This window comes from Zingiber officinale, chromosome 1A (assembly GCF_018446385.1).
Source record: "Zingiber officinale cultivar Zhangliang chromosome 1A, Zo_v1.1, whole genome shotgun sequence".
NCBI lineage: Eukaryota > Viridiplantae > Streptophyta > Magnoliopsida > Zingiberales > Zingiberaceae > Zingiber > Zingiber officinale.
Genome location: NC_055987.1, coordinates 132,621,385 through 132,638,797, shown reverse-complemented (window position 1 = coordinate 132,638,797; position 17,413 = coordinate 132,621,385). Strand labels below are relative to the sequence as shown.

The window sequence follows — 17,413 nt, the reverse complement described above, 5'->3', positions numbered from 1 at the left end:
CAGTTTTAGATTAGTTTCTCTGTTTTACGCTTTCACTGCTGTAAGAGGCTTCTCCACCCGAAGGAGATACTAGTGCGACATTCCTTGGATTAATAACCTTCTTGGTTGTAACCAAGTCAAATCCGGGATATTCAACGCCCCCTTCTAGCCGGCCGCAATGGTCCTACAGCTACGAGAAAGCGAGCATAAGTATTTTTACTTGGTTTGAAGTTTTCGACGACTCCTACTTTAAGACCCAGGTCATTTGGACCTATCGATGGACAATTCACTAAAATCTTCTACCAGTAAACTCCCAATAGAGTAATCGAGCACACAAAATAATATGAGGAAAGTGTAACACTCTACACTTTCCTTAATAATATAACAAAGAATTGTAACTTAAATTTTTACCAATACAAAGATGTAAAATTTAAAGTGCATGTGTGTTGGTGTTGGAAGCAATCTTTTGGTGTTGTAGGAGTTTTCTTGGAGTAACGTGCGAGTGCGAAAGTTAGAGCAAAAGATATTCTAAGGCTACTATTCGAAGCTGCTTTTATAGCCAACTCCCAACGCTTGGACCACCCCCGGTGCCTAGACTGTTGACATGGCCCTACCTCGATGAAACTCTATCCATGAAAAATCTATACAACTTCGGGTGCTTAAACCGGTCCGGGCGCTTAGACTGTGACATATTTTGGTCAATTAGTGTGCGCCACCTCAGCTCGGCTAGTCGCCCATTCTATCCCTTTCCAGACACCTGGACTAACTCTAGGTGCCCAGACCTTTGAGCCCTTGGACTGTGTCTGGGTGCCTGAAGCCCCTTTTTTAGCCTTATGATTTCCTACATCACAAAGTTATCATAATAAAATGTAACCTACAAACTAGAGTTAGTACAGTATAGAATATAATGATTATTAATTAGAGTCTGTTCCCAAGACTAGAATCTAATCATGGTCTTAGCTTAGACTTCCAAAATGGATATAAGCTGGATTAGTGCCTATAATCCCACTGGGACTCATTCTCACTGGAACACTCTTTTCCAGTGACTTACCTCACTTACCATTTGCAGTCTCTTGAATTGCCCCTTGACCCACTAGATCTTCCTACTAGAATTACACATCCGAACTTCAGCCAATCATCTGGAATCGAACATCCCAACTGGACTTCAGCCAACTGTTAGGTTCCACAGACGCAGCTAGACTTCCTACCAAAATCACACATTTGGACTTCAATTTGGTATCAGGTTCTCTAAACTTGTTAATTCCTGCACACTCAGTAAAGGGGTTAGACAAACATAACATCTAACTTAAATCTATTTGTTATTGATCAAAACCTAAATTTGACTATTGGTGCTAACTGCATCAATAGAAGTATCCTCGTTAAGGGACACTGGAACAACATCCCTTAGAGCTAACGGAGAGGGGGGGATGTGCGATGGGTGCTGGGGTAGGCGCAACATCTGTAGTGGTCGCCGGCCTAGTTAGATTAATAATTTTTGCACCCCAAGCCTCCAATTCAGCATTAGTCATTCTGAGATTATTCTCGAAGGTAGTTTTTAGCATAGTGGTAGCTACAATAAAAGAAGTATTTTTGTTAAAAAATAAGAGTCAAGGAAAGCGACAGGATGATACCAAAAGATAGTCGAAGAGGAGTTGGAATAGAGCTCAACCCAAACATGTGAAGCAACCCCTCCTCGAGCAGAGAAGTGACGTTGAACTTCATATCTTGAAGCTGCTCAAAAACATGGAAGTAGCTTCGTACCAGGTGATTGTCTCTTACAAGAGGGGATAGGTAAATCACGTTACCAACGCCTTGGCCAAGGCATGGGGATAGGAGACCAAATAAAGAAAAATCGGGGTTTCCATCCTTTATGAGAAGTGGGAAGGTTCTTGAGTAGACCGTGACCCACTTGGGAGGATAAGAAAAATACCACATCTTCTATCTTCTTGGGATAGAAGAAATATTGGAAAAGAATAACACTCAAAGGCATGCGGTACAAAGGGAATAAAATGATTATTCTCGTCAAGATACGAAAGGAGTTAGGCCCTAACTGGGACAAGAGAATGCTAAAATATTACGATATTTCAAAGAAAAATGGATGAACGGGGAAGCCTAATCCACTTATCAGATGACTACAAAAGAAGGTGACACATCCTGAGGGTGGATGGTCAGGACGATCATTATCATTAGGAAGTATCAAGGTGCGATTATCCGAGATCTTGTAGGTGATTCTTAGGCGATCTAAGGCTGTGCTGCTAAAACTAGACTCTATGGATCAGTATCAGGGAATGGAGGAGGAAGGAGGCCTTGCCGCCATCACAAAGATTGACGCTAAAAGGATGAACTAAAAGCAGACTAGCGAACATTCAAACATCGTGAAAAGTTAGAAACTTAATCTGGTGTGAAAACACAAGGAACTTGAAGTGGAAGCAAAGGAGGAGGTTGGCGGACGCAAAAGACGGGTTGCATAAAATGATAAGGGTTTTTTTATCACATTTATATTGGTTAGCGTTTAGTTGGAACCTTTGGATCAGGATCAAGAAGGGCGTAAGGAAACACTATTAGTCGTTTGTTCGAGCTTGAATTATGAAAGTGAAATAATCATTATGCTGGAGATAGGCGGTCATTCTTATTCATCAAAGGTCTCATCACATTAATTTGATATAACCTCAAAGATAAATGTATTCTCTAGGATTGAAAGTCAAGGTTGACAAGTCATGCCCTAGCATTTAAAGAGGCATGTTGATAATTAAAGCGAGGATCTCATTAAAAACGAGCCAAAGATTTCCTAGTTCATGTGTATTACAGACCAAGTCGAGAATTGGTCACAATGTTGCAATCAGTCGAACTTGCATCTTTTGATTAGATTTAGGGGGTTAGTGATATAGGGATATTTCCTAGATGTCAAGTAGCCAAGAGGGTCAATAATCAAGCCAGGATAACATGCAAGGTCAACAAAGGACAACTTTCGACTATGCTTAGCGCTCGATTCCCGATTGCTCTTGATTCCGACTCTTGACTCCAAGCAATCAGGGCTCCTGACTCCGACTCTCGACTCCAAGCTATCAGGTTCCCTACTCTGACGCTCAACTCCAAGCCACCCAGCCACTGACTCATGACTTCCACTTCCCAAATGAACAGTTATTCAAGGGGAGGCGTGAACCATGTTGCCATGAATGCGAAAGCGGTGGAAAACGTGGATATTTACTTCAGAATAAATGGGCAATAAATGCCCGTTTATTCCCAAGAATATGATAACGTCGACGAGAAACAAGGAGAACATGATACATCACTCCAACCCTATAAAAAGGTAGATCAACTCCAAGGAGAGAGGTACTCTAGCAACTACTTTCTCTTTGACCAAAAGCTAACTTGAGTGTCGGAATGGTTTCATCGAGACTCTTTGACCGTCATTCTAACTCATTTTCTATGAGTCTTCTCCACAGTATAAGAGCTAGGTCATCCTCCCAATCTGTAATAATCATAACATATTACCGATGAGTCAAACATCTCTGTTCTCAAACATGATCAGTTATCATATGATAGATTTATAGAATTGAGTAAGAATCGAATCTCGACAAAAATCTAAAAATTATCCTCTCATATGATGACTAATTTTAATTTCCTGATTTACTCACTCCTACTAATGTAGACGGTCAATGTGATAAATTTCTCCTTTTACATAGTTGCAGAATAAACTAATATTTAAATAAATAAAAACAATAATATATACTCAAAATATATTAAGCTGTGTGAGTGAAGGAGGAAAGGATGTTTTGAAAAAAAAAAAACTAAACTATGGGGGTAATTTTTTCCTTCAACGTTGTTTCATCAAATTTATATCGTGACTTGTTTAGAAAACTTAAGGGATTAATTCCAGAGACTGAAGGAATGATAGTATCTTGCTTTACGTAATCGGTTAACCGCTCAGAAACAGATTATAGAGCCCATGATTATATTGTAGATATTATATATAATGGTAGTTAACCCTTTCTATTAGAATTATTAAGAAAATCTGCATTCTATAGATTTCTTCCGTCTCTGCCTGTAATTGAGCAATCATAAGCATAGACTCAGAGCTTAGGAAATAATATGTAATGACTCACAGAGAACGGGAAAGAAAACAAGTCGCTACCTCAATAAGCGTAGTCATAAGAAAACTCTGAGATGCCAATCATGGCACTCAGAATCTGAGACAAGAGGTAGAAAGTACCCACAAAAACAATGACCACGAGAACCGCAGTGATGGGGTTCTTCAACAGATCGACGATGGGCTGAGAGATGGTGTAGATGGCCCCCGTGCTCACTGTCAGCACGTACAGAGCATACCTCCTCACGTTGTCCCAGAACTCCTCCATCAGAGGTCCCTCGGGCCCCAGGGCCATGGCCTGCTCGACCCCCATGACAAGAATGGCGAGGCTGAGAGACGCTCCAGCGAGGACAGACCAACTCGAGAGGCCTCCTGGCTCTGCTGCTTCTGCCTTTGCGGTCTTGATCGAGATGGGAGCTGGGGACTTGGATTTGGGTCCAGGGATGGCGGCTGATGGGCGCGTGGAGCTCAGTAGCGATGAGAGCGTGGATGGGGGCTTTGGAGGAGGCGGTAGCGGCGGTCGGAAGGCATCTCTTGGGAGAGGGCGGTGAGGTTTGAGATGGAGAACACAATTCATGGCTTGTTGCAGTGCGGCAGCGTGAAGGAGGAAGAACAGGGACGGGATAACGCTCGATGGGGTTTGTTGCTTTGTGGATGAGGTTTCTTTAAGGCCTAAAATTTCACAACATTTTATTCATATATATTTTTGAATATTTAAAATTCCTAAAAATTAACTTTAAGGCCTAAAATATCAGAAAGAAATAACGATAAAAAATATTTTAGGTCTTTACGCACATGGAAAGGAATCAAATATTAGATGTACGTTTTTGAAAATTTCTCTACATTAAAATTTAGGTGGGGTCATATGTATATTTACCCCCGTTTTTTGCTTCTTTTTTGTTTTAGTAAAGTTATTAATGTTTTGGAAATCTATTTTAAGCCGTTTGATGGGCAGACATCGTATTGGCATTCGAGAATAAGTAGCCCAAGAAACCTAGTGAAAAGCTAACCCGTAAAATATTGGGTCAGATTGAGAGAAAGAGGAGGATCATGTCGGCGTTAATGGCGAGATCCGGCCTTCGATCTGCGTCTTTGCTTCTCCGGCAGGGAGCGAAGAGCAAAGCTGCGGAGGCACCCAAGCGGAGCTTCTCCGCTTCCGCCCACGATGACGCCAGTATTGCCCCTCCGTTCTTCGTCTTTCGATTAGGGTTTTTTTTTTTGGATTTGGGGGAGGGGGTGATTTAGATCGGTGGTTCTTGTCACCTCTGGTTCTCGAATTCTTGATGCCTGTGAAATAAGGTGCGTTTTGTTGCGATCTTTGCAGGTGAAGCTGCGAAGTGGGAGAAGATAGCATATGGTGGTATTTTTACCTGCACGATCCTTTCCATCTACAACCTCTCCAAAGGGCATCCCCATTACGAAGAAACTCCGGTATCTCCTCATTTTTTTACGTCTTTGTCGTTGATGATTTCATAGTGCTCAATTTACGAGATTTTTCTGTCATCCTTTGCAGGCTTACACTTATTTGCACATCCGTAACAAGGAATTCCCATGGGGTTTGTCTTTTTACCCTGATATTTTGTCCCCCTATCCTCGGTTGAATTTGATTTGTGTCCATTTTTAAATTTTTTTTTTGCAATATCAATTGATCATTTTGGTAACGAATACTTCCTTTATCTCATGAAAAATTTTACTTGTTTCGTTAGTGATATCTTTTTTGAAAATCTTCTTACCTAGTTAAATTATTTTGCATGATTGCCTTTTAGCAGTTGTTCTTGACATATTCGAAGGATGCACATGCATGATAAAGAAATCTGAAATTAAAATAATTATGAAACCCTCATGAAATTGGTATCAGGCGCTTCTGTAATGTTCAATTTACCTTTGTATGTTGTGTATAATTATACTCAATCTTTGATCATCTAACTTCTAACCTCAAACTGCCCTACGCTGTTTGGTGTCATCTGTTAATTAGCAGGGCTATTGGACGTGATTTTAGAAAATATTTCGTTTGTATTCCTATTCATTCCATTTCCTCTTTCTTGAGAAGCCAATTCTTTTTATGTTTTGTTTATAATCCAAAACATGGTAGTGGAGGGTGACAATGCAAAAAAGACTTGAAGGGTATTATTGTAAACATTGCTGAATGCGAAGGAACAAAATTCCAGTGGAGTGTACTTGTCTCCTGGTAGAGTGTTCTTATTCATTTGAATACAATACATGAACACAATCACATCTTAGAGAGCAAGAAGAAAGACATAGAGATGGCAAACCAGCAAACTTAGTAAAATAAGGCTAAAAGTTTCTTTTAGAATTTTTTTTTTGTCTGTACAATTACAAATCAAGGCACATATCATTTTATTATAGACGAAAGTGGATTCATGGAAAAAGACACTGGGAGCAACTAATTGGCAATTGAGAGTTATTTCTTCACGTTTGATTTTCTCTTTTCTTGTCTCTTCTTTTGGATATTCATTCATTTTATTTGGTGGTGACAAGCGGTTAAGATTGCCTTTAGTCCCTATGTATTTTAGGTTACTTCTATATGAACTAATCAATCATATTCGAGATAAAGGTTTTTGGTGCATGCTATATACAGCAGCTGATATAGTGTTAATTGATGAGTGTAAGTAGATTAAATTCTAAGCATGAATTATAGAAAATCTTTAGAAACTAGTGGTTTTAAGATAAGTAGAACATAAATCTCTATAAAAGATTTAGACACCTTGGATTTGTTATCAATGAAGATATTGTTAATATGGAAAAAGGTTTTATATTCATATTGTTAAAATGAATCTTGTGTGTTTGCTCTTTAAGCTAAAAGGAAAGACTTACATTAGTGTTGTATGACTTATTGTATTTTATGGATCAAAGTGTTGGGCAATTAGGAAGCTAAATGTATGAGAAATTGATGCAACACAAATGAGAACACTAAGATTGATGTGTAGAGGTACTAAAAATGATATAATAAAAAATATTAATTCGGAATAATTATACTTAGCTCATGATAAAATAAGAGAAAATAGGTTGTGATGGTATTGGCATGTTTAAAGATGATCAATAGATTTTATACATAGAAGAATTGAATCTATTAGGGCAGATGGCGTGGAGGGCATAGGAGGATCAATTAAATTAATAAATACTAAAATGAAAAATGATTTAATTGACTTGAATATTACTAGTAATACATATAACCATTCATAGAGCTCTATGGAGTTATAAGATTCATCATTGACAAACATGGTTTATTGATGATGATAACAATGATGACTTTTTATCAATGCATAATTATATGAAAAATCTAGCAACTAAGGAACATTAAGATGAACTGAAGTTCAGTGGACTAGACTGACTTACTGAATTTCTTGTGGGCTTTCTCAACAGACATTTTTGTAGACTAACCATGCTGTTTTAAGTTTTTAACTTAAACTAGACAGCCATCATCCAGTGGACACAGACATGAATGCGAGTCTTTTTTGTCCTTCACCTTATTTTATGTATATGTTTTATTTGCTCAACTCATGTTAAATGAGATGGCTGTAATTGGATACTTTATTTGCTCAACCCATGTTGAATGAGATGGCTGTCATTGGATGTTTTATTTGCTCAACTCATGTTAAATGAGATGGCTGTAATTGGATGCACATTTTCCCCATACTACGTTGATAAGATACCGTGACAAGCATAGATGGATTGAATTTTATGGATTGCGGGCATGAATTTTACCAGAATCTGTTCTGATTTTGACGGGTTCTTTTTTCAGAAGTCAGATTGAGTGACTTGTCAAAAAAATCTTGACTCAAAAGTTGCATCTAGTTTGATTTCATTCAAAACTCTAATTGCCATATGGGGAACTAATTGTATGAGCCATGAAAAGTGAAATCTTAAGTTTTCAAGATATAAAATAAATTGCATAAAATTGTGTGCTATTGACTTTTATTCTGGTCTAATCTACAAGAACTAGTTTTAAAAAATTGTAATATTGTTGTTATCTGTCAAGAATTCTTACTCATTTTGAATATCTGTGTATTTTTTGCAGTATTTTTGCCTATGCAGCCGACAAAGCATGTATATGTGTTGTTTGAATGATTGTCTCACCAACTAGGATTGCATATAAATATTGAACACTTACTGTGTTACATATTTGATATTGATTTTGCACTTTCACTTTTTTGACAATCTTTATTGGATTTGGTTTCCAGGTCCAGATGGTCTCTTTGAGGCGAAGCATCATGATCACTAAACAACAATTTTAATATCAATGTTCCTGCTCGGGTAGCCTGTAGCTTGGAAACAGGATTCACTTTGGAAAGCTATCCTGCTTTTACTTCATGTTCATTAATAACACAGAAACTCGTGAATTGAATAACACTTTGATGTTGCTTTGATGCTTTCTTTTGCTATCATTGAGTTATAAGGTTATGACAAATTTCAGGACCAATTGGTTCTGGTTATTTATGGATTGTACAACATATTTGATGACACCGCGCAGATTGGCGGATTTATGCAATTACCATCGATTAAGTCAACAGTAGACTTCTCTGTTTACTCTGAAACTTCTTGGAAAACTAGTACAATTCAGGTTCTACCGAAGCCCTGAGATTCAATCTTTGTTTTGTAGTGTTGACGCTGAGGCTTCCCTGTGTGTTTGTTGTGTCAATTATTTTCTTTGGTTCAGCATTTTAGGCATCCAAATTAGCAGCAAGTTTCTGAAGAGTATTTTGTATGTTATAGGATGAGACGTACTAAAGTGGAAGAAAATAATAGATAAAGAAAACAATCAAGAAATCTATACTCTTGATTTGAAATTTATAAAATGAACCTTATTTTATAAAGGATTAGTACTTTTACAGTGGATAAGCTCTCTTACGGCATTCATTGGATTAGAATTGAGTCCTCAAAATGGCATCCTTTGATTTGTAAAAAGGGAAAACTATAAGTTGTAAATGAGGAAAACTTAAATTAGTTAATATAAAAAAAACATTAACGAATACCATCAGAACATTTGAAAGCAGCAAAGCTTTCCTTTTGCAATAGCTTGAGAAAACAAAATGATTGATGCGATGAACTGCAATCACCGCCTACAACTATTTTTCTACAGCTTCCTGCTTACTGCTATCTACTCTGTTTCGAATGTCTGAAAATTTTGATCGTTCGCCATTCACATCTCTATTTTTCTCTTGGGATGTTAGTGAACTACTAGTTTCCAATTGAACAACTTCTCCGTTACCATTTTCAGATGATGAATTGTTGTGGGGCTCCTTTGATTCCAATGGTATGGATACTGCCTCAATCTTCTGCTCCGTCAGTTCATTCTTCAACTTAGGCTTTTCCTTGCCTTGAGATAGCATCTTTGTTTTATTCATTTCTTCATGAACAATAGTTGTTTGATTTTGAGAAACTGTGGAATTAGCTGGATCCGGCTTCATTATCAGGTTAACTGGAGATTCAACCAACTCTATAGATACAGTAGTAGAGTTCTTCTGAAAATAGAGCTTATGATTCAAAAAATATGAGGAATTTGCTAGCAATTCGCCTGCATCTGTTGACAATTGTGTCTCTTTGCTGGTTTGATTGTTGACGACGCTTGAAATTCTCATATCAGGTTGTTGACCTTCATTTTTGGATTCAACTACAGTCATATCTTGGAGAGACATCTTGTCTAGGATTGGAGTTTCAGATCTACTGGCAAATGTAGCATTATTTGCAGTCAAACTTCCTTGATGATTAATACTTGAATTGTTCCCTCTGGTATTATCTAGTAGCATGGAGGCAAATGAATTTTCTTCCTTTCTAACATCTGATTCATTTTTGTCAATGTTCTTTTTTGCTCGGCGTTCAGATTCAAAATCTAGCTTTTCTTTTAGCACATGCTGAGCCTCCTCTTTGTTCTCCTTACCATGGGGATCATTCTCACAAAGTTTCTCCACTGCTCCATTTTTAGATTCATATCTTTGGTTTCCTTCAGGCACGTCTCCAGTCTCTCCTTTCCTCTTCTTATCATCTGACTTATTTCTGTCAAGGTTCTTCATTGCTTCATTTTCAAATTCATTCGCTTGGACCACATGAGCTACAGCACTAGAAGCATCATCGGCCTTAAAACTTCTTTCTTGTGCTGCCTGAGATGCTTCTTTATGGTCCACTTCTTGAATGGTATGGACTACTTCACTGGACACATCGTCTCCTTTGAAACTTATTTCACGAGCCTTATGAACTGCCTCATTGTGTTCATGGTCATCAATCCCATCCCATTCCTTTGATTGATCCTCCTTTTCTTCTTCAAGGCCAGCTTCTTCTTCATCCTCAAGTTCCACATCAGATCCACCTTCATCCATGACTTCTTCCTGCCTAATTCCATGTCCTACTGCAATAGAATCTTTTTTCACCTCATCGACACCCTTGTCCTCACCCCTGTCCGCTACTTCAGCTATGTGAGGCAGATCCTCCCTCCCAAATCTTCTAATGTTGAACCACCTCTCGTCACCCTTCTCCCTCCTCTCTTCAAATGTTTCCTTCTTGTCATGGGAGTGATTCATTCGACAGAGCAACCAGATGCAGATGGCAATCAAAAGACACATGTGAAGAACAGTCTTCATCTTATGACTCCCTTTTCCCCTCTGGTTCCTACTGGATACCTGCCTCAACATGGCGACCGTCGTCGGGGGATCCCTCGACCTTGCAATGCCTATCCACGGGTACAAATAGGAACCTTAAGACCAAATCAAAACATTCGATCGCATCAATTAGAACAAGATGGTAGTGTTGTCGATCAACTTCCAGATCCTTTTTTCCTTCTTGAAAAACAATTAAGACTTCAGTGCAGATAAAAACGCCACAATCCAAACAAATTATATCTAGTAGACAACAAGGTCCATCCGATTATTTTTTTTTTCAAATAAAGGGGAATAACATATACTAAAAATCTTTTTTTTTTTCAAATGAGAAAAAAACTGCTAAAACAATCAAGAAATCTTATCATAATCCTGCAAAGAACAAGTTGAAATTCCCTTCGAATGAACGAAAACACCAAATCTTCTCAAAATTGCAGGCAGAGAATAGCATGAAGCACCTTGAGACATGGTATATTATTATTACATCTCTATAAGCGAAACAGGAAAAATAACACGAGAAGGAAAACAAATTAACAATCAAGGAAGTTGAAAAAAAAGGAGGAGCAAGAAACCCTAATGAAGGTCCAAAGCCCCTTAAATCAGACAACCCAGAGCTTTGCGCCACAAAATCCAACCATATCAGAAAAGCGAACCTCACATAACAGCACGAGGAGAGGAAAAACGTACCTGGAGCGAAGATCTGAAGCCTCCTTGTTCCACCGTTCCCTGCTGCCGTTACCGTAGACGAAGGAAGAGACGAGGGGAGCAACAATACAAAGGAGGAGGACTCAGATCGCGATGTGATGGCCACTGCGGTCAAACGGCATCTCCAATAGAGCTTTTGAGAGTTTAGCTCCTTCAGTTTCTCTTTACTGACGTGTCAATGGAAATTAAAGAGCTGGGTTTGAAATTTCGAACCCAGTTTTAATCTCTTTCTTCTTTCTTCTTTCTTCTTTCTTCTTTCTTTTTTCTTTTTATAGGGCAAAAAAAACCCAGGAAAAATCCCATTCGAGCAGTGGTACGTGGGTAGGAATACAATGCCCAATAAATCCTCAATCCTTTAATTAGTAATTAAAAAACACACACACATAACAACTTTGGATTAAATTCGAACCTTATATATATATAAATATATATATATATAAGATTAAAAACGAACCTTATATATATATATATATATATATAAAGTAAAGAATTTTGTATTGTCATTATATTATTAACGTTAAAAATTTAGTGTCGATTTATCCAATATTAGATTTAGCAATGAATCTATTAAATAAAAAACTTAACACGGTAACAAAAATATAAAAAAAAATCTCAAAGTGGTCCCTGCGGATAACACGATACTGTTTTCCATCCAAAACCCTGACTTTTGCCCTTTGCCTTGTTCCTCAAGAAAAGCGTTCGTCGTTGCCGCTGCTATAAATTTAGGCCGATCCGGGAAATCTTGCTTTTTGTTTGTTCCTTGTTCTCTTCGCAGGCTAATCATCATCATCTGCGTTGGACCATCTTTTAGGTGCATTTCTGCTCTCCTATCTACTTTCGAGATTTGAAAGTCGTCGTTCCTTAATTTTAAGCAATAATACTCTACTTTATAAGATGACAAAACCATGTTGTGTGTGCTGTCTGTGTTTTTAATTTCTTTGAGCTCCATGGATTGACACCACACTTTATAAGATTTTCTGCACTTCATTTCACACACACCATCATCAAATGCAACCATAAATTCTTTTTAACTTGTCCTCTCGGAAACGGTACGATAATTAAGATATAAAATGTTATTATATGAATTTTTGAAATCAAAATTCAACGTATTCAAACATATCTGAGATCAAAATTCGACTGGTTCAAACATACCTCTCTCCATATCTTTCACTTATATTAATGACTAATAATTATTCATAATTTATTTTTTTTATATTAATCTAAAAATATATTAACAAAAATATTAAAAGCAAACGAATCACCTTGATATTTTATCAAGTGCCACATAAATCCTGTTTTTTTAGTACTAAGCCAACTATTGATTTTTCGACACCTGACTTGGTTTTCCCATAGGCTTGTTGTTATATCTGCGGAGGAATTTTATTTTTAAAAAGTGTTTAGTTGTAATATTTGAAAGTTGCTGGACTTTTTCGCAAAAGTGCATCTAAAAGGCAACAACCCTCTTCCGCGACCTATTCGGCTGTTTTCTTCGTCTTTCTCTTTTTAAACCAACCCAAACCCTATAATCTTCCAAAATCTTGCCTTTTCTCACCTTCAAATCCTTCCTTGTCGCCGCCCACTGTTGTAGTTACCACTGCCGTCGCCCACGCTGTAGCCGCCGCTTCCACCTCTTCATATCGTGATTTCCAGCGCCGTCGCCGTCGTGCCACCGAGGCTACACGGTAGTGCACGCGCTTAGAACCTTCGATTTAGGTGGAGTTTTCTTGCTTTATCCTGTTGATTTACCTTCGTGCATGATTAAACAGAAAATGATTTAGATTACTCAATTAGTTTGCTTGATCCCTTTTATTCGAGATTAATTTCTACTTAAATACCTATTTAAGTTTTCTTATTTGCTTCCCTTATCAGTATAACATAATGTTCCGGTATTCAATTTTATTATTCATATGATTTTTTATTTCATTACGTATGCTTCGTAGAACTACAACCAGGGCTGAGTTATGTTGATTGCATCCATCTTTTTTTAGATTTATACATTTCCATTCTTTTTCTCTTTTGTTCTAAGCAGTAGAGAAGATGAAATCTTATCAAGTTGATAAAACTATTTGATCAATGGTTTCCTTTTGATTGTTGTAAAACAGTAATATTATACCCTATCAAAATTTATTAATGAAACTTACAAGGGATAACTTGAATTATTATGAGAAAAAAATTACGTGGGCCAATATCATAAATAATTTCATCAATATAATTCCTATAACTGAAACATTCGAGAGGGCTTGGCCCAATGCTCGCAAAAAGCATGCAACTTCTTAAGTAAATTAATAAAGAACAAGTATAATCTTTATTTTGTGGAATTTCGGTTCTAGAGATATGAGATTATTTATGCTAGATGAGTAATATTACGGATGGTTGTTCAGAGATGCTCAGCAATAGTTATGGAGACGGTTTCTATGGAGTTCATTAAGTTCACTTCTTTATTGCATAGTTGGCTATGTATGCATTTTGATATTTTAGTGGTTTACATTTCATTTGTCTACATAAGGGGTCAGTTTGTTAGTCATGTCATGATTACAATAGTCATTATTTTGAGGCAAATGTTATGTTAACATTCTTTTCATCATTTAATAAAGTGTTGCATGCTCATATTCGTATAGTGTACCATTCTTGAGTATTATTTATGATTTTTGATGCAGGAATGAATATTGTCTAAACAGGGAGATTATCTCTCACATAGGGATGGGAGTATCTGGGTTGTGACACTTATTCCCTTGCCTTCAATTTGTACTTGCATCATCACCCAACCAACTTACATCTTCATTCTCATCAATGTAGTGAGAAATACTTCTACTACCTATCATATGGTTGTTGCTTTCACTTTCAAGAAACCACAAGTCAATTTTAGTCATATCTGAGACCATACAAGTGAGAAATAGATCCTCATTTTTTTTTCCTTCTGCAAGGTGTGCATGTTACTTTGACTTAAGAAATAGATCCTCATTCTCTCTCTTTTCTTTAGCAAGGATTGCCAATGTTTGTCTAAGAGGCTTTCTCCATAATCTTCTATGTAGACCTGTTTATTTTCTCATCATATGCAATCAGTGAACCCAACTATTTAGAGAATAGACTGTGTCTTTAACTCAACAGCATTTACCAAATTATCCAACTTGGAAGGAAATTTATCAAAACTTTCTCAATAGTTTTTTGACCAGTGAAGAGTTTCACTCTAGGTTTTCATCTTTTATTCATAATGACAGACTGTTAAAATAATCAAGACCCTACCTTACCTCCATGCATAAATTCTATGATTTCTTATGTAGAGTTTGAAGTTTCATGTTGTTACCTTATTCTATAATTTTATTTTTTTGTGGCATCTGCATTCCTAAGGAAAATTGAACCTTCTACCGCATACCACAATAGGTCTTCATTTCTGTTTTTCTTCCATCTTTCAACATATCCCATCGCTACCAGATCCAGAGCTCTTGAGAGATAAAGGTCTTCATCTTGATTGATATATATATATATATATATATATATATATAAATATTGAGACAAATTCAGCATACTCTTATTCCCATTTTTGGCTATGTGTACAACTTCAGCTTCACAAGATCCACTTTTGTCAGTAGCAACCTCATCTTAGCTCTCATACCACAATGTTGGTATGAAAAATATATGGGAAAGAATAATACAATTTGAAATAAGATGAAGTAGCAAAGAAGAGGTAAAACCAGTTCAGTTGTCTGCTCAAGTATATATATATAGGTAAAAGGATGAAAGCGGGGACTACATGGACCCACTTTCTCCAAAAGAGGCTACTCACTTTAATTGTGGTGAGTACATCTTGACCAAGTAACACTACATTTACTGCTAAAAAATAGACACTACTCCTTTATCCGCATAATCAAGTGGAGTGGATAGGTTAGTTAGCAACCACTAAATATTTTTGCATCAATTGTTTGCAAGTTACAATAAGTTTTTTCATAAATTTCATTGACTTCGACATTGGGGATGCTATTTGCACACCGATTGACCTTACTCAAACTTCTAAGGTTTAGCTTGACTAATGATAATTGAGCATGAGCTAAAATTTAATACAATTCAAGCCCAAATTTGGGTCATTTATATTCATTGGGCTTGAGCTTTGTTGAGGGTCTTTTACTCAGGAAATGAGCTTCACTTTAGGCTGAGGTTATTCTTGATTTATTTTGAAATTTAACTCGATCAAGCTTGCACCCGACCTTACAATCCCAACTTTGATACTCTATTGAAATCGTACATGTTAGTACAGAGGCTTGCATATGTCCATCGAGCTTGTAGGCTTATAATATTGATAGTGAGTGCAAAGGGCTATTTATAACCATACATCTGAGATTATTTGAGTTATATACGAGCTTACATATGAGTTTGTTCGAATGAATGTATTCACTGTCTTATAAAGAAGCTGACTTACCATTTTCTTTGTGGATAGTAATATAAGAGATTTGCCCACCAACTTAAATGATTAATTTTCAAGTTCTGCTCGTTTAGAATAGTAAGATAAGAAGCTCTAATTTAGCCACTGCAGTACTAAATGAGCTTGAACAAGCTTTGTCAGATTATTCAATGACACATTCAAGGAGCTTCATACATCTCCTGCATTAGTCAACACTCAGCAACTGAAACGTATTGTTCCATTTTGTTCTGGTAATTGTTTTCGTTGTCTGCATGCTTCTCTCCTTTAAACAAATTTTCCTGAATGTCTATCCTTATCGCATTTCTGGAACCAATAAATTACAGTCTACTTGCAAAAGAAAAGACAGAAAATTTACGCATATCATACACCATAATCTGATTAACAAGTAAAAATTAAAGTTCCATTCATAAAATGGCATGTAAAAAATAAGTGTTAGTAAAACTTGCCATTTGGATTTTGATCGTGCCTATTTTCTAAATGCTGGCAACATAATTTTCAAAATTGTGAAGTTTTGCAAAATGGTAATTTACCAATTTTATGTCTAATTTATATGATCTGCACTAATGGCTAAATTATCATTTTGTAGTGACTTTATATTCGTGCTAAAATCTCGCAATGGAAACACAAAAACCACCATCCGAAAAGCCACGTTCAGTTGATCCAGCCATGACTTCATGCAGAAAGAAGAAATCAGATGATGCTGGCTTTTTAGAGGATCTGAGAGATCATATTGATGAATTCATTCACGCATCGATGGATGAGCACAAGAATTGCTTTCAGAAGACGATTAAAAAGGTCAGTGGAGAAAACACATCACACAACTTGTATTTTGGATTGGTAGTACTCTGAGCTTCTTCTGTTGCATGTTTCAGATGTTCGGAATGTCGAGGGCAGTCGCACGGAGAAACGAAGAAATTAAAGAAGTCGACAGCCTTTTGCCTCTTCAGACAACCGTCAGCCAGGAGTCCTAGTTGCAGCTAACTACTACTGCAACTGATGTTGAACAAATAAATAGCAAGACTTTAATTTAAACACTGTTGTTTCTTTCGTGCTACAGGCCATGATATTAGAATGCTGAGTCCAAACACTTATCGTTTAATGTTTTCTTATTTCTTTTGTGTGCACTGTTGTTGATATGGTTTTGTTTGTGGAGTCGAACAATTCTAGATACGAAAGTGTTGAACTTTGGAATTATAATTATTCTCTAAAGGAATTCAACAACTATACTAAAATTAGAGCAATTTCTGATAACATTTTGCCAGAAAAAGAGAAAATTATCAAAAACCCCTCTTTGTTTTTTGTGGTGTTGTTTTTTTTTTTTTAATAAAATGGGTCCCGGTTCTTTTTCATCTTCAATTCGCATAAATAAATTCACCGTCACAAATTAATTTGGAAACTCATTTGTATGCCAAAAACTATTTGTATGGGCACACCTAGTGAGAGTAATTTTATAACACATTCTAAGTGGAGAAGAACTTGCATACAAATTTTCAAAATCAATTTGTTAATTATTTTATGTAATCTTGCAAAATGTTTGTGTCAAAATATTGAGGTGTGTAAGTGCATGCAATTTTGCAAAAAAAAAATAAAAAAATTGTTTAGGTGCCATTG

The 17,413-nt window shown here is 36.7% G+C and overlaps 4 protein-coding genes across 5 annotated transcripts; 2 read left to right on the top strand and 2 right to left on the bottom strand.

The window, feature by feature from the left end:
- Positions 1 to 3,210: 3,210 nt before the first annotated feature.
- Positions 3,211 to 4,727, bottom strand: LOC122010019. Of its 2 annotated transcripts, none has more exons than XM_042566373.1 (2): positions 4,115 to 4,727; positions 3,211 to 3,451 (listed from the first exon to the last, which is right to left on the bottom strand). In XM_042566373.1, exon 1 carries the CDS (start codon positions 4,644 to 4,646, stop codon positions 4,116 to 4,118), a length of 531 nt encoding a protein of 176 aa, XP_042422307.1. In that variant the 5' UTR covers positions 4,647 to 4,727; the 3' UTR covers positions 3,211 to 3,451; position 4,115. The 2 variants fall into 2 exon arrangements, with proteins under 2 accessions (XP_042422307.1, XP_042422315.1); XM_042566381.1 differs by lacking the exon at positions 3,211 to 3,451 and adding an exon at positions 4,008 to 4,024.
- Positions 4,728 to 5,034: 307 nt separating this feature from the next.
- Positions 5,035 to 8,598, top strand: LOC122033856 (cytochrome c oxidase subunit 6a, mitochondrial-like). Its single transcript, XM_042593017.1, has 4 exons — positions 5,035 to 5,243; positions 5,394 to 5,500; positions 5,583 to 5,625; positions 8,272 to 8,598. Exons 1-4 carry the CDS (start codon positions 5,120 to 5,122, stop codon positions 8,310 to 8,312), a joined length of 315 nt encoding a protein of 104 aa, XP_042448951.1. The 5' UTR covers positions 5,035 to 5,119; the 3' UTR covers positions 8,313 to 8,598.
- Positions 8,599 to 9,012: 414 nt separating this feature from the next.
- Positions 9,013 to 11,554, bottom strand: LOC122033845 (uncharacterized protein DDB_G0286299-like). Its single transcript, XM_042593008.1, has 2 exons — positions 11,368 to 11,554; positions 9,013 to 10,778 (listed from the first exon to the last, which is right to left on the bottom strand). Exon 2 carries the CDS (start codon positions 10,714 to 10,716, stop codon positions 9,157 to 9,159), a length of 1,560 nt encoding a protein of 519 aa, XP_042448942.1. The 5' UTR covers positions 10,717 to 10,778; positions 11,368 to 11,554; the 3' UTR covers positions 9,013 to 9,156.
- Positions 11,555 to 15,865: 4,311 nt separating this feature from the next.
- On the top strand, positions 15,866 to 16,920 carry LOC122010013. The gene is made up of 3 exons (XM_042566360.1): positions 15,866 to 16,032; positions 16,389 to 16,597; positions 16,675 to 16,920. Exons 2-3 carry the CDS (start codon positions 16,418 to 16,420, stop codon positions 16,771 to 16,773), a joined length of 279 nt encoding a protein of 92 aa, XP_042422294.1. The 5' UTR covers positions 15,866 to 16,032; positions 16,389 to 16,417; the 3' UTR covers positions 16,774 to 16,920.
- The last annotated feature ends 493 nt before the right edge of the window (positions 16,921 to 17,413 follow it).

Excerpts from the sequence above, each read along its gene's own strand:
- LOC122010019 (XM_042566373.1), bottom strand. The coding sequence starts at position 4,646 with ATGAATTGTGTTCTCCATCTCAAACCTCACCGCCCTCTCCCAAGAGAT.
- LOC122033856 (XM_042593017.1), top strand. The coding sequence starts at position 5,120 with ATGTCGGCGTTAATGGCGAGATCCGGCCTTCGATCTGCGTCTTTGCTT. Across the intron at positions 5,244-5,393 it reads TTCCGCCCACGATGACGCCA|GTGAAGCTGCGAAGTGGGAG; the intron begins GTATTGCCCCTC and ends CGATCTTTGCAG. Across the intron at positions 5,626-8,271 it reads TAACAAGGAATTCCCATGGG|GTCCAGATGGTCTCTTTGAG; the intron begins GTTTGTCTTTTT and ends TTTGGTTTCCAG.
- LOC122033845 (XM_042593008.1), bottom strand. The coding sequence starts at position 10,716 with ATGTTGAGGCAGGTATCCAGTAGGAACCAGAGGGGAAAAGGGAGTCAT.
- LOC122010013 (XM_042566360.1), top strand. The coding sequence starts at position 16,418 with ATGGAAACACAAAAACCACCATCCGAAAAGCCACGTTCAGTTGATCCA. Across the intron at positions 16,598-16,674 it reads TTCAGAAGACGATTAAAAAG|ATGTTCGGAATGTCGAGGGC; the intron begins GTCAGTGGAGAA and ends TGCATGTTTCAG.